Source organism: Struthio camelus, chromosome 2 (genome assembly GCF_040807025.1).
Source record: "Struthio camelus isolate bStrCam1 chromosome 2, bStrCam1.hap1, whole genome shotgun sequence".
Taxonomy (NCBI): Eukaryota; Metazoa; Chordata; class Aves; order Struthioniformes; family Struthionidae; genus Struthio; species Struthio camelus.
Window position 1 is genome coordinate 54411383 of NC_090943.1, and position 14201 is coordinate 54425583.

Consider the following 14201-nt stretch of genomic DNA (forward strand, 5'->3'; position numbering starts at 1 on the left):
CTCGGTCAACAACTGGACTTTGGCCAAGGAGAGCCACGCTTATGTGTGGTTTGTCTGCTAGAGCCTTTTATGGCTGATTGTACCTGATGTGCGTTTAATTGACTTCCACACAAGTTATACCTGACTTTCTCATTAATTCTGATTTGCTCCCTTGTTGTTATATTTCTTCTCTTTTGTGTGGTTCATGAAAGGCTTTAAACTCCCACTACCCAAGCAGAACAGAAATGTATGTCTGGCCTTTTCTTCTTTCCTATTTCCTTATGTCTTCGAGCCTTTCCAGTTTTATTGGCCCAATTATGCTTCTTATCATAAAGTGTAACTAAGAAGTAACCTCTTACTACTCATGGTATATACTCTATTAATAATCTCTTTCCTTTGCTTGATTATACCCCTGCTCCTTTCACAGGCCATTTGGTTTGAGGCCCTGTGCTGTGATAACAATAGGTGAGAGGAAAGTGTTGACACTGGCACCTTCACTGGCACCTTTCTGCCCTGATTTGTGGCAGTGCAGATTAAGGAACCAGGGCTGGTTTACTTTGTGTGTGCCTGGATTTATTTCTTCCAAGACACTCAGGGTGCAGTTCCACATCATGCCTAACCCAATCTCGCTGCAGGTTACCATCACACATGATGGGCACGTTCTTCCTCTGAGCTGGTCCGTGCATATCGGTTGCTTCTTGTGGGTCAGCTCTGGTGATGGAGATGCTACAGAGTGAATTGGACCAGTCTGTGGATCTGAAACCACCAGGGAGGAATTTATTCTGAGTAGCTGTGTAATCACTAGATGCAGTGAAGAGAGGAGAATGGAAGATGGGATCATTCTTTCTGCAGTGGTTTGCAGTTAGATTGGATCAAACATAGTTTGACACTGCATCCTCGGCAGCTCTTTTTTCTACCTTTTTGTCCATTTAATGTAGCCAACTTATTTTGAAGCCTTGGGTTTTCAGTAACACTTACCATTGTGCTATAGTAAATCTGTTTTGCCAATGGTATCTTGATTCACAAAGCTGATATTTCCCTGGGATGAGGATTTTGATATGAAAGTATTTTAAATAGTCTTTTTGAGCATGACGGTTGGTTAATGAACACATATTTTCATAACAAAAACATATGTTTCTGACTAGTCGCACACACACGCACACAGCCACATGCATGTACAAATTCATATACATTTGCATATTTTAAAATTTATTTTAGCATGAGCTCTTCATTAAATCAAACGTATTTTTCTAGCCAGGCTGACATGAGCAGTATGCTGATCATCATCATCATGGTGAGCTGTCTTCCTATGGTTAGCTGTCATGTAAAATTGGGAAAAAGTGGAGTAGTGGAACGGACTGTGAAATGTTTGTAATCTCTACTGTTTTGCAGATGTTGCCATTGGGGCACCTAAGGAGGACAACTACATAGGAGCAGTGTATATTTATCATGGAGATGCCAATGGTATTGTTCCTCAGTACTCTATGGTATGTGATGCTGCGTTCTGCGATACACCTGTGTGAAATCACTCTCTTGGGGCCAGCAGAAGTAAACCAAATTTAGGGGTAAAACATAGCGATGGGTTTTTTTGAACCTTGTCTTCCACGGTAAGTGGCGTTTTCCAAAGCGAATCCCTTTATAGGTAGCCTTGTGCAATTCAAAGACCACATCTTTTTCTCAGTCCCCGTTGGCAGACGGCTTCTCACAAAGCTTGCCCATTTCCACACTGGAGGGTCAAATTATGTTAGTTAGGAGATGTTTTTCCCTATTCTTTGTTACAGTTTACAGCTGTGGTTTCCTCCACGGTGCAAGTGGAGTCTTGGGGCTTGAATGCCAGCTCTTAGAGGCAGTAGTGCAGGAAAAACTGGAGGAGGGTACAAATTACGGAAAGACCAGCAGATAATTAGGAGGCTGCTCTTTCTCCCCGCGGAAGCAGACATTGCGAGAAGGAAGAGGCACTAAGTTTCTCTTCTGTTCCCTGCAGAAACCTCGTTACCCAGCTTGTTGGCCCTCTCCTTCCAGTACGATGATATATCATACTGCAGTTTTGAACTACCATTTCCTGACCATTATTATGAAATAAAAGCTAGGCTGGCATACGCTGCAAAGTCTAGTGCAGATCCCTGGATGTGACGCAGTACAATTTAGCCACAGTAGCTGGGCAGCAGAGAAGATAAATTCATATTCGTGCTACCCAGTGTTATGTCCCCTAGTCTCTGTCTAGCACCTTTTTTTTTTTTTTTTTCAGAGCCTGATTCCTCCCTCCCTCCGTGTGTTTGAAGTTCAAACTGTTTTGTTTTGTTGCTGGGTGGGATCCTTCACAGTAAATAAGTTTAAGCAAAAGTAAAGAGTTTAGTGGTTATATTGGAGAGTCTTGTAACAGACCACAGAAGATTAGTCTTTCTTCCTTTTACCATGTCTATGCCATGCACTACTTTTTAGAAAAGGTAGTTAAATGCCTCTTCTAAAATGCACTGGTTAGTGGTATGTGGAGACCTCTGTCCTGTTCTTGCTGAGAGCTACTGGTCAGGAGGGTTTTCTCTGGCTTTTTAAAAGCTTGGGGATTTCCAGCTTCTGCTGAAAAGGATCAAATTTTTTATTCTTTCCATTTCATGGAGGAATTTACCATTTCAAAAAGAGACCAGCTTAGCAGCATAGCAAGCGAAATGTCCCACTTGCTATCTCTGCCTCCCCTGGGAGCAAGGCCAGCAGACACAGCGCACAGGACCTAAGACAGGATACCATGGTCATTCAGTCTTGACATCATTCCCATCCTTTACCTTATGTCCTGAAGCAGCTAAGGGTGGCACTGCTTACGGGCAGTGCTTTTATGCCATTTCTAGTATCTGCTGCAGAGCAATGAACATGCCACCAGTTCATTTCCCACCTACAACAAAAGAAACTGTACAACAACTGTACAACAACTGCAGCTTTTATCTACTTGCCCTGGATTTGAACTTAGAGGTGAAAGACTTTTTGTATCTTATTACTATACCCCTGAGCCATCTTAATGCCCTGGATTTCCTTTTTTAAATAAGCTAAGAGAGATGCAGGCCTGCAGGGTATATGTTTTCACTATATATATATATACATACATATATGTGTGTGTGTGTGTGTGTGTGTGTGTGTGTATATAAAATTTATTTATTTTAGCTTTTCCTCCTTTTCTTCAAATAAATTGCTGACCAGTGTTGTTGATTCGCGTCCCTAGAGCAGCTTTAGTAGTGACCATGAGCAGAAGCAGCCTAATTGGCTTGCAACATTATGTATGTGTTAAATAAATACTGTCTGACTAGGCTTTGTGGCCTGCTGTTTTCAGTCATGGCACTTAAAAGCAGAACAGCATTAAACCTCTGCCTTTTAGAGCATAATAGCCTGCAGATGTCTGCTGGGATGTTTGTAGGCGAGATTTACCCACCCTAACTGGGACCCACCCAAAAAGGTATTTGCGTTCCCTGGTGTAAATGTGAAGTGAGGAGGAAGTTACTTCCAGTTGTCTTAATCTTATCTGCCCTTGCCTAGGAAAATCGAGTTCCCTTACATTGCAGAGCAGTGATTTCCCTTTAAACTGGCTGTCAAGACTACAGGATATCTTCCTTCCACTTGAGCTGGTAGCACGTCTTAAAACAGTGAAGCATCATCAACAGCCTAAGAATTACTTACTGGGATAGGTTTATTTTTGTCTTTAAATTTCTTCGATGAGATTCTAGTTTGAATTCAGGTCTTGCACTGGTGGGACAACATAATGAGTAAGAGCTGGGGGACATCTGATTGCCATAGAAAATGAGATTTTGATATATCAGTTTGCTTCAAGCAAAAGCCTTTACAATGCAAACTGTCTAGAGAAAGTTTTTGAGTTAGTAATTAAAAAAAAAAAAGCTACATTAGAAGCTAATTAATCTCAGCATTGGGGAGACAGAAATGAGGTATAGCTTCCACACTGACACAAAATACCGTATAATTGCTGATGAAAACCAGAATTTCCAAGTGGAGATGAAAATTCATCATTTTGAGTATGTTGGCAGATTTTTCAAAAAGAAGTTATTGTACAAGATTTTCTGTTTCATTTAATCATTAATTTTCTTAAGATGTAGCATAAAGCTTCTAGTTACCTAAATAGAGGTAATGCCAAAAAAAAGACAAAACACCAAAAAACCCCAACCCTTCAAGGGCACAATTACATTTCCTTTTTTTTTCTTTTTCTTTTTTCTTATAAGAAGTCTACTTGATGTGCTTTTTGTTATGCTTGGGTCCTTGTATGAGTTGTAATGCGGGCGTATTTATTGATCTAAGACAACTCTGGCCGCCAGAGCAGAAGCTCTGCATGCCGGGAGCAGCGTTCCCGCGTGGGACTGTGCGGGCGAAGGGCAAGCGTGCGGAGACGCAGGGCTCCCAGCCCACTGAAAGGAGCCCCGGCGACATGAAAAGCAAGCTCCACGGTTTTATCAGAGGCTTCTTTGTGTTAGCGACTAATTGCCCTTCTCTGTTTTCTGTTGCAGAAGCTGTCTGGGCAGACGATAAACCCGATGCTGCGGATGTTTGGCCAGTCCATATCGGGGGGAGTTGATATGGACGGCAATGGTTATCCAGGTGCGTTTGCTGCTCCGACAACAACAGGGAAACAGAGCAGCAGATTCGGAAAACAGCAGACCACGTTGCTGGTTAAGGTTCCCTTGATTGCGGGAGGCTGCATGTGCGATCTGCCCTTTTCTCTCTGTTATCCAAAGCTCCCGATAAGAATTTGAGCTGGTTGTTTGATTCGGGTGTTGGGGCAACCGTGGCAAAGGATTGAGGTAGACAGCAGAGAATACTGTTATTCTACCGAGGTAGTAAGTTGCTTGGAAGCTGCTCAGTCTTAATGATAAACTTAAAAAAAAAAAATCACGATAATATAATAGTAATAATAAGACAATGAGGTAGAAGTAGGCTAACTTCACAAACCCAATACTGCACTTATAATACTTTTGACATGGTGATGTTTTAAGAGACCAATTGATTTCAGTCAGAAAAAATGCTTTTTTAGATATATACTCTGTAATGTACCAACTGAAACGAGAGAACTGAATTCTGTGCCTGTCAGACTCCATTGCAACTGTCTAAATGTTACAAAAATTTCAGATATGACTGTTGGAGCCTTCTTGTCGGACAATGTGGTCCTTCTAAGGTGAGATCAATGTCTTTTTCCTCCATTGTTGTTTTCCCTTTGTGTCTGTTTTCTTTTTATATGTCATGTGGTCTAAGTCTTCCACCACTAAAATTTTCTCCCTGGTTTACTGCGGTCAGAACAAACAAGTTGGATTGCCTTTTAAGCAGAACCTTAGGGATGAACGGTTTCAAAGAACATACAGTCTAATGTAAACAGCATAGTAAGGAATGGCAATATCTAGCAATTTCAAGACTATGAAGAAAATAAAGGTTTACAGCCAAAAGGAGATATATATTGTATCTCAGTGCCCCTTTAAAAAAGTTATTGTTTACAAAAAGCTTTTTGAATTCACGAGATTTTTCCCCCCCCCGATTCTTATATTTACATAAAGTAAACAAATTATGATTTAAGGGAACAAAGCTGAGCAAAAAGCCAGCTGCCTACGATGCCAAAATGTAATTCCACAAGTTATGGTATGCATAATGAAATAAGAGCCTTCAAGGAAATGAAATAGGGAGATGTTTTGAATACACACAGGATCTGGGCTACTGTTTCAAATGTGTAAGCGAAGTGCAATTGCTTGTTTCATCTCTGACAGAGAGAGGTGTGATGGCTTGATAGATCAAATTACAAAGGTTAGGGTAGGCGTGGGACTAAGGCGTACAGCCCTGGGGAAGAGAATAGGAAATTTTAATTTTGCTGGTAGCTCCATTGTTACACCTTTTAATATTTAATAGTAAAACCCTGTCAATAGCTAGATGTCACTAGGGACTGCTGCATGTTAATGGAAGTTATGGGGATGGAGTGAGACTGGCAAGACAAATGCTTGAGTTGCAGGACGAATGTGCCAGCCTGTACCCTGTTAAGGGCAGGGAAAACTTGACTCTATTTCCATTAAAAAAAAAAAAAAGAAAGAAAGAGAGAGAGAGAAAAAGAAATGCTCTTGATGATTGATGTGGCACGTGGTCAAGTCCTGTAAAGACGTTTCTCTCCCATTGCTGCGCAAGCAGAAGAACGGCAAATAGCAGCCGTGGCCCGAATGGGACTTGCAACCCCGCTTCTCAGGAGCAGCTCACAACCCCTCTGACGGTTTCTCCTGCGTTGTTGTTACTTCCAGGGCAGAAAAAAGGGACTCTGAAAGGTGTCGTGTGATGTTGAAAACAACATATATCACACCAGCAGGGTAACCTGAATCCAAGTGTTCGGTCACTGCCTGTTTCTGTGGAGACTGGAGCTTTGTGGCCTGATTTTATGGCTGGCCTGATTAATTGCAGCTACTGCCGGTTAGGGGATGTATTGGTCTCGCTGTTCAGATTCAGATTAGGATAAAGAAAGCCTTCCCCCCACCCCCCCCACCCCCCCCACCCCTTCAGAAGTTTTTGTGAAGTCCTTTGGCCAAAACCAACAAGTGTTTTGCCAAGTGATATTAAAGGCTTTTGTGGAAGCCGCTGTGACTTGGGGCGGATGGTAGCTGCTATATTGCTCGCGTGCGTGTAAGGCCATTTGACAGATGCATTGTTTTTTCCTAGTGAATAACCAAGTATGTTAACTTTAAGGAAAAACCAGACAATACATCATAACTGGAGAAATATTTTTTTCTAGATCATTTATAGCATTTATTCTTTTATGTCTCCCCAAGAATTTGGAAAGAGGTTACTTCCATGGTGTGAAATGATCCTCGGACGCTCACTCTTTTTCCTGCTTTTCCCCTTACTGTGTATATTTCTAGGGATACCATTTATCTTCATCCTACATCCTGAAAGGGAAACTTGCACTGTTGTTTTAGGCTGCAGTAAGAGCGACTGAGCAGCTGTCTTGCAGACTGCCGTTAATCTTGTTCCAGTTGATACGAATTAGTTGTAACCACAATCCTCGCTCTCTTCTTTCCCGTTTTCCCTCATCTCCAAATTAAGTGGCTTATGGAGAGGGAGTCCTGAAGTGGTTTGCTTACACAACCTGGCCTTGGGTGGCTGCTGGAGGCACCTTAGAAACAAATATGCTGGTCGCTGCACATTTTTTACTACTCGAGTTGGTTTTGGAATAGCGCGTTCACCCCGAACACGTACAGAATTGAAGCCATGAAGAACGCCTGGTGAATTCTTGGGCTGAGATCACGTGCTAGGACGGCTCAGGGAGCCTGGATTTCCCAGCTGTGTCTCACCAGCACGCTACACTTGGGTGTCGCGCGGCAGGAGACCTACCACGGCCCCGCTGGCCCTCTGTTTTCATTTGCTGGGCACCGGGCGACTCTCAAAACAGAGTCCTGCAAGGCGAAAGAGTATTCAGCTCTGAGCACCAGGAGGGAAGTAACCAAGTGTTCACACTTCTAGAAAATGTGACTGTGGTGTCTGTTGTCCCTTTTATGTTGTAAAGAAAATTACTTATGAATCCATCTCTTACCCAGTGCGCCCTCCTCGACTATCAGTTCACAAATTCAGCTGTTTCTGTGGAAACATCAAGGTCTCTGCTTCCTAACCATTCAGGCCCCTTAGCTAGCAATCACACTTGCATGAGGTAATCATCGTCTTTGTTTGCGAAATGTGCTATTCTTATTATCCTTTCCAGTCTTCAGACTTTATATGCCTTTTGCTGGAGTTGATTATTTATTATCAGTTTCACCAGATACCTGCCTGCTGTCTAAATATCTGAGCATTGTTTGGTAATGTCAAGCTAATACTGAGATTTTTTTTCTTTCGTACGCTGCTTGTCTTTGCTGGCTAGGTAAAGTGCCAATTGTCTTAGAGTTCATATGCTTTCTTTTATTTTTAATGTCTGCTTGAAATTGTGCAGTTTACTGAATTATCTTTATTTCCCTTTGGCTGAGAAACTTCCCTCTGAATTGCCACTAAATTTCACTTCTCTCTGTATCTAGATCTAGGCCTGTCATTACCGTGGACATCTCCATCTTCCTGCCAGCATCCATCAACATCACAGCTCCTCAGTGCCATGACGGCTTGCAGCCAGTGAACTGCCTCAATGTCACAGCATGCTTTCGCTTCAATGGCAAGCACGTTCCTGGAGAAATAGGTAACGTACCTTCACCAGCGTGGGGCGTGGGTGGACATGGAGTTAAGGGTTCCCTTTGGATCAATAATGGAGCCTTTCTGTGAAAGAAATTATTGTGAGGTGAGCTGGGCCGTTCAACTGCAGAACGTCGGAAGCTCCCTAGGTACTTTCTTGGGCATGTTTTTACCTTCTGATGAGGATGAGGTGCCATGGAGTGGTTTCTTCCTCAGGGGAAGAAGGAGAAGGTGTCCTTGGACCTTCTGCAAGGCTAGAGAGCAGAGAAGCAACTGATTCTTTACAAGGTCATACCCCCTCTGTTTACTTCTTAACTCATTGCTATATCCATATCTGGTATCGAGGTTATTAGAAAGCCACTGTGACTCCAGATGACTAGTTTTGGGAAATGTACAAGGAGCTCTTGAAACAGGACACTGTAAGTCTGAACTCCTGAGTATTATTACTACCAAACATGAGCAGCCCTTTTCTGAGCATCACTTTATCCATCCATAAAATGGTTATAAATAGCCCAATATTTACTTGATGGCAAGAATATCTTGCAGTTTACTTGCTCTCTCTAAAACACACAACTCCATTCATCTGAGAAGCTCAGTGTCAGTCATAGCCACTACACTGACTGTATTGAAATACTACCTGCAGCTTTTAGACTTGTAAGAATACTGTGCGTAAGATACTGTGCAAAGTGATATGAGATAGATACAGCATTTCTAAATATAATAAGGATTGGGTTTATTTAGTTCAGCCATGCTGTTTTACCTAAGCCATGCTTTAGAAGTGGTGGAGAACCTGCAGTTTTCTGCAAAGGGATGATATCTCAGTGTCACTGCACGCTCTGTCTGTGTGGCCATTCAGATGAGAAGTTGGTGGAGCGGCACCTCTTTCTGCTCCACGTCCCAGCCTTTCTGAGCCACTAATGAAGAAGAATGAGAACAGGGTCTGTGCATCCCAGTGTGCAGGGCCTGCAGTATTTGGATTTTAAGTTAAACAAGTGAGGAGCAAACAGGCTTCTTGCTTACTCCTTGTGCATGGGAAGAGAGGAAGGGACTAGAAGCTGCTTGTTGGAATTGCTCTCGCTCTTGCCTACATAGCTCGAAAAAATGGAGCTGCTCAAATTTGAGATTCCTCCTGATTCTAATATACAGACGCAACTGTGACTTTGGGTTCTGATTTTACACTTTTTTCCTTTCCTGTAAACTCTGATGGATTCTCAGCCAACAAGTATCTGCTATGATAAAGTGTCTTTTTGTACTGCGTGGTATTCAGTCAGTTAGAAAACTTAGCTCTGGATGCTCCAGGACTGTTGATTCCTTTCTGAAAATTGGTTAAGTCTACTGAAAGTCTACGTTTTCTTATGTTCCTAGGGACACTGTTTAAAATGTTTCCTTTGCTTTAATTTCATATCTCTTGACCTGTGGCTAAGAAACGAGCTGCCTTTTTCTCATTTTAACCATACGTTCCTCCATTTTTGGAAAAGACCTAACATCTTCCTGCTTCATCATGACTTGTAAGAGCTGAGTGAATTCCCTTGTTTTGTGATGCAGACTGAACCCTTGCTGATCTGTTGTGAAAGCAGATGTGCATCTTCTTTGGCAAGTAATATCCATCTCATTGCAGAGAATTTTTTTTACTCTTTGCAGAGAATTTTTTTTTACTCTTAAGTAGATGATTATAAAACTTCCAACCATTGTTCTTTTATACAATGCCTCTAGGAAAGCAATTTGTCTTGAAAACATTGCAACCAGAATTATCTAACTATGTAAAAACCCTTGGGGGTATGATTTGGATACAGTATCTCAAATAATCTTTCAGTTTGTAATCTAACAGTCAATCCGTTTTAATTGTGTCCTAGTTGAAGAGTGGCAATAAACAAAGCATGGAACAATTCATGGAAATACTGCAACTGCTCTTCTCTTGCATGGTTAAATGCGGGAAAAACAGAGTATTCCTCTGAATGCATCACTGTCCACTTTGGGCATTGAAAGGAGTAAGGAGGTGTTAAATTGCTGTGTCAGAGTTTTGTGACTGCGACTTTGGGGTTGTCTCAGCTTCAGATGTCTGGGAACGGTTTGGTAGACAGTAACAACATAGTGCTTTTTTGAAAATGCAGCTCCCTTAAGACTGGTCAGTTTGGATGCTCAGAACCGCTGGTTACTGGTGAAAAACTGGGCATTGCTATTGCTTTGGCCAGCTGAAGCTGGTCACTTACTGCAAAATAATTAGAAAATAACTGAACATGCAGGCAGGGTTCTTCTGTGGCAAACGTGTGTCTAGAATGTTTATTTGAATGTGTGATTATTTCATCAACTGACATGTAAAGGAAAGCTGTCTTCATCGTGCAGTGCCTGACATTTATATGTAAACCTTCCCCCTGCCTCAGCGCTAGCTGCATACTACTGGTCATGTAAGAGCTATCTGACAAGCTGTGTTTATTTATACTGTAATATAGTGTAATTCCCATCCTTCTTGTGGACACTTTTTGCAGGCTACCATCTTCAGCAGTCTCAATTTATACTTGCAATGGTTGCATCTGAACAAACCCAAGTAAACCATGTGCTCTGCGCTGGGTGCTGGTGTTGTCGGGCCCTTCGCTCTGTCCCAGTCCATATTACAGAGTGGAGTTTCTGGCGGTACATCCACTAACAGAGACCGCATTTTACATGTGTGAGAAATAAGGCATTTTAGTTTTAACTCTTTAACCTCAGGGTCTCCTTCATGCTGCTCCTTCTTCACGTGCCGGGCCACCATTATGTCTCCTCTGGGGTCTCTGTATTTGCAAAATGGTTCGCAGCACGCTCTCCTTCTGCAAGAGCTGCTTTTGCTTGCAGCACTTGCAAGGTGAGAAGGAAAGGAAGCAGCTTTCCTCTGTAAGGACAATATGTATGTATTGCATACTTTGTTCTTTTAAAAAAGAAAAGAAATCTTGAGCTGACAGGAAATGCTTAATCCTTCCTCTTGAGCTTCTTCTACACTAGGAAATGGGTTGAATTTAGGTCTTAGCTGCTGGTGTGCAGCATGTTTCCACAGCAGGTGGTGAGCTTGCAGGATAGACTTGCAATACGGATGAAGACATGACAACAAGGACTCCAGCACATGCCAGAAATAATGGTTAAAGCTTCCTTGGGGCCCTGTGTACATACTGTGGCTGAAACGGGGACCACAGCCCTTTCCGCTGGCTCTTCACTGCTGTGGCCCTCCTCTTTCGAGGACTGGACTAAGCACATGTGTGCTGCGGCATCACTGTGGTTTTGTTGTCCAGTGGTGCCTGATGCTTCACCTACCCCCACCTACTTCAAGTGAGGTGGCGCCTTTAGCTTGGTAAGCATCATGCTGAGCTTCAGGGGTGAGAAAAAGGCCTTTCGTGGCCTGGGTGAGGCCCTTCTCTGTTCAGCCCAGGCACTTCTGGGCAACTAGAGCAAGAAAACAGAGGCTGCTGGTATCTCCCATGCATCAAGGACTGTTAGTGCCTTCATCCCCATGGGAGAATGGAAATACACTTGTGTCCACAGTCTGGATAATTTCCTTTACAAAGAAAGGAAAATGTAAATGTCAGTGTAAGAATTGAATGATTTATAGCGGTTATGAAAAGAAAGGGTGTTGGGCTTTTGACTGGAGCTAGGCAGATGCATTAGAAACTTTGTCAAAGAGCTTCCTCTGTACTCTTCACTTTGGATGTGCATCATTTGTGCATTGATCCGGAGCTAAGGAGCTCCGGATATCCCAAATTTTGTTGCCTGGAAGATGATGCATGAGTTGGTATAGAATAACAGGTGGACTGGACTGTTACTCCAGATATGTTTCTAGGGCTGAAGAAACATACCTGATTTCTCCAAAACCTGACAAAAGTAGGCACTCAATTTCTTGCCTGTATCATGCCGTAGTTTGATGCGGGAGTGTTATTCCTGTGTCTCTCTCGTTTTTCCAGTCTTATCTGCATGTAGACTGGACTCAGTCCTGCAGTGTGAACGCCTCAGGAGCAGTGTTGCTGCAGAGACACGTTCTTCAGCGCGTGCCCAAGCAGCAGGGATGGCTTCCTTCCTCTTTAGAAGCTAGGGGAAAACACTGCGAGAAAGGATTTGAAACAAAGTTTAAGGGGAAAAGAAAGCTATTAGAAGAGGATGGGGGGGAGTGCCCTGTGTATGTTGTCATTTGCTGGGGCAATTTTTAAAATACTTGTGGTACTTAAGAATTTTTTCTGTCAGCAAAGTTCATGAATCATTTTATTCTCAGAATTACTGTTAGAGAAGGCAAAGAAATACCTTCCTCTGCTGGTGGCTTTTCATTATTGTTTAATAAGCACTCTGTTTTCTCCCCGTTTTTCCCCTGGCCCCAGGACCAGTCCTATAGCTGCTAGTTTAACAAGCCCTCACGGCTGCCGAGTATTTTGCCATGTGCCTTCTGTGTGCTGTAGCGTCCCTGAGCGGGCCAGGAAGGGGCTCACTGGGCGGCTCAGGGTGCGTGAACCTGCCGTTAGCTCAGCCAGCTGTGGTACGTGTTTTAGATCACGGGATGCAGCTGCTCTGCTTCACGTTTTCCTCACTCCTGTCCGTCCCTCGGCCGCCTCCAGCCCTGGGCAGGGGATGCCTCTTGTCTGCCACTTAGGAAAGAAAACCCAGGATAAGATGATCGATGCCATTGATGCAGCGAGCGCGTTAGTGGGGTGCTCAGGCACTGGCTGGAGTAACTTGCCTGCCCTGATGGCTGCTGGTCCTCTTGTAGAAATGACAAAAAAAAAAATTCCCAGAGTCATTAAAAAAAAAAACAAACCCAGAGCCCTTCACCTAAACGCTTCGCATGCGTGACGGAGTTTTGTTTTGATCATGTGAAAGTGGATGGGCAGGTCCCTATAAACCTGTTCTCTAACCACATGTGCTGAAAGCTGCCTCGCAGGTCCTGGAGGCGTTACTTGCAAGAGTTAATTCGGTAGTGAATCCCCGACAAGAGCGAGCGGGGTGAGCTGAAGCCACCAGCGGGGCTAGGTTCGGCTGCTCATCTCCCCACCCTGGCCACTTTTTGGAAGCAATGGTAGGGGTGTAGGGGGAATTTAAAAAAAAAAAAAAAGGAAAGAAAAAAACCCTTACTCATGATATTTCAGTTTTTCCACTGATGTGACATCATTGGGTCTAACATAGAAACAAGTTGTCAAAATAAAGCACGGGGTGGCGGGGGGAGACAGGAACTGGGCTGTGTGATTGAAAACATCCACCGCCGGTTCAGAGGGACGGTAGCTGGAATCGCTTCGCTTCGAGGCTGGCGCGAGGACGCCTCTCCGCGTCCTCCTGCAGCGAGGACTTCTGTAGCGTTAATGATACGTTGCGTTGCCTTCGGGGGCCTTAAAGGCGTCACGGTGAAGGCTGCCAAGCCGAGCGCTGGGCGGGCTGTGCCGCGCGGGTCCCTTCGGGGCCGGGGGCTCGTCCCCTCCTTTGAAGAGGGCTTGCAGGTCTCGGCAGGGTGTTTTTTTTCCCCTCTGCCTACGCAGGGCCTGGGTTCGCTAACAGATTTTCCTGTCTTTAGTCTCGGGATGCAGATGCAGCTCTCGGCGTGCGTGCGTGCGTGCATGCATGCATGCGAGGTCTTGACAGCAGAAAGGAGACAGTTGGGGATGGGCGTGGGATCGGCACACTCCAACCAAAAATTTTTGAAAAGCAACTGCTGGGATCTTAAAAAAGGGCTAAACCCAATGTTATGGTTAGGTGGTGCTCCTCGGTAGCCTTGAGCAAGCAGCGCTTGGTGAGAATTTTAGGCGCTGAGCTTGCCAGAGGATGAAACCCTTACAAGGCATCCTCTTTTGGAACAAGTTATTCTGCCAAAAAACAAGCAAAAAAGTTCACGTGTAGCTCTGTGGTGGTCGTTAGGCTGATTCCTTAGTTGTGGTGTTTGATATTAGCTTGGGCCTGGCTGTATGGCTGCCTTGTGTGAAGCTGTGAATGTGCTTTTAATCAGAAAGCGACATACAGCAAATTGCAGTGAGGTCTGTTTGGAGTGAATTGAGAACGTTCACAGAAACTTTTGCACCAAGTTTTACAAATCGTTAAATAAATTCTTTATAAAGTAG

At 43.7% G+C, this 14201-nt stretch overlaps 1 protein-coding gene across 1 annotated transcript in view; it reads left to right on the forward strand.

Moving 5' to 3' along the window:
* The window catches only part of ITGA9 (integrin subunit alpha 9), a 224890-nt gene that overhangs the window by 38508 nt on the left and 172181 nt on the right, over positions 1 to 14201 (forward strand). The window contains exons 11-14 of the mRNA XM_068935830.1: positions 1372 to 1466; positions 4479 to 4569; positions 5098 to 5143; positions 7998 to 8152. Of these exons, the coding sequence (XP_068791931.1) occupies positions 1372 to 1466; positions 4479 to 4569; positions 5098 to 5143; positions 7998 to 8152 (387 nt within the window). The remainder of the gene's footprint in view (positions 1 to 1371; positions 1467 to 4478; positions 4570 to 5097; positions 5144 to 7997; positions 8153 to 14201) is intronic.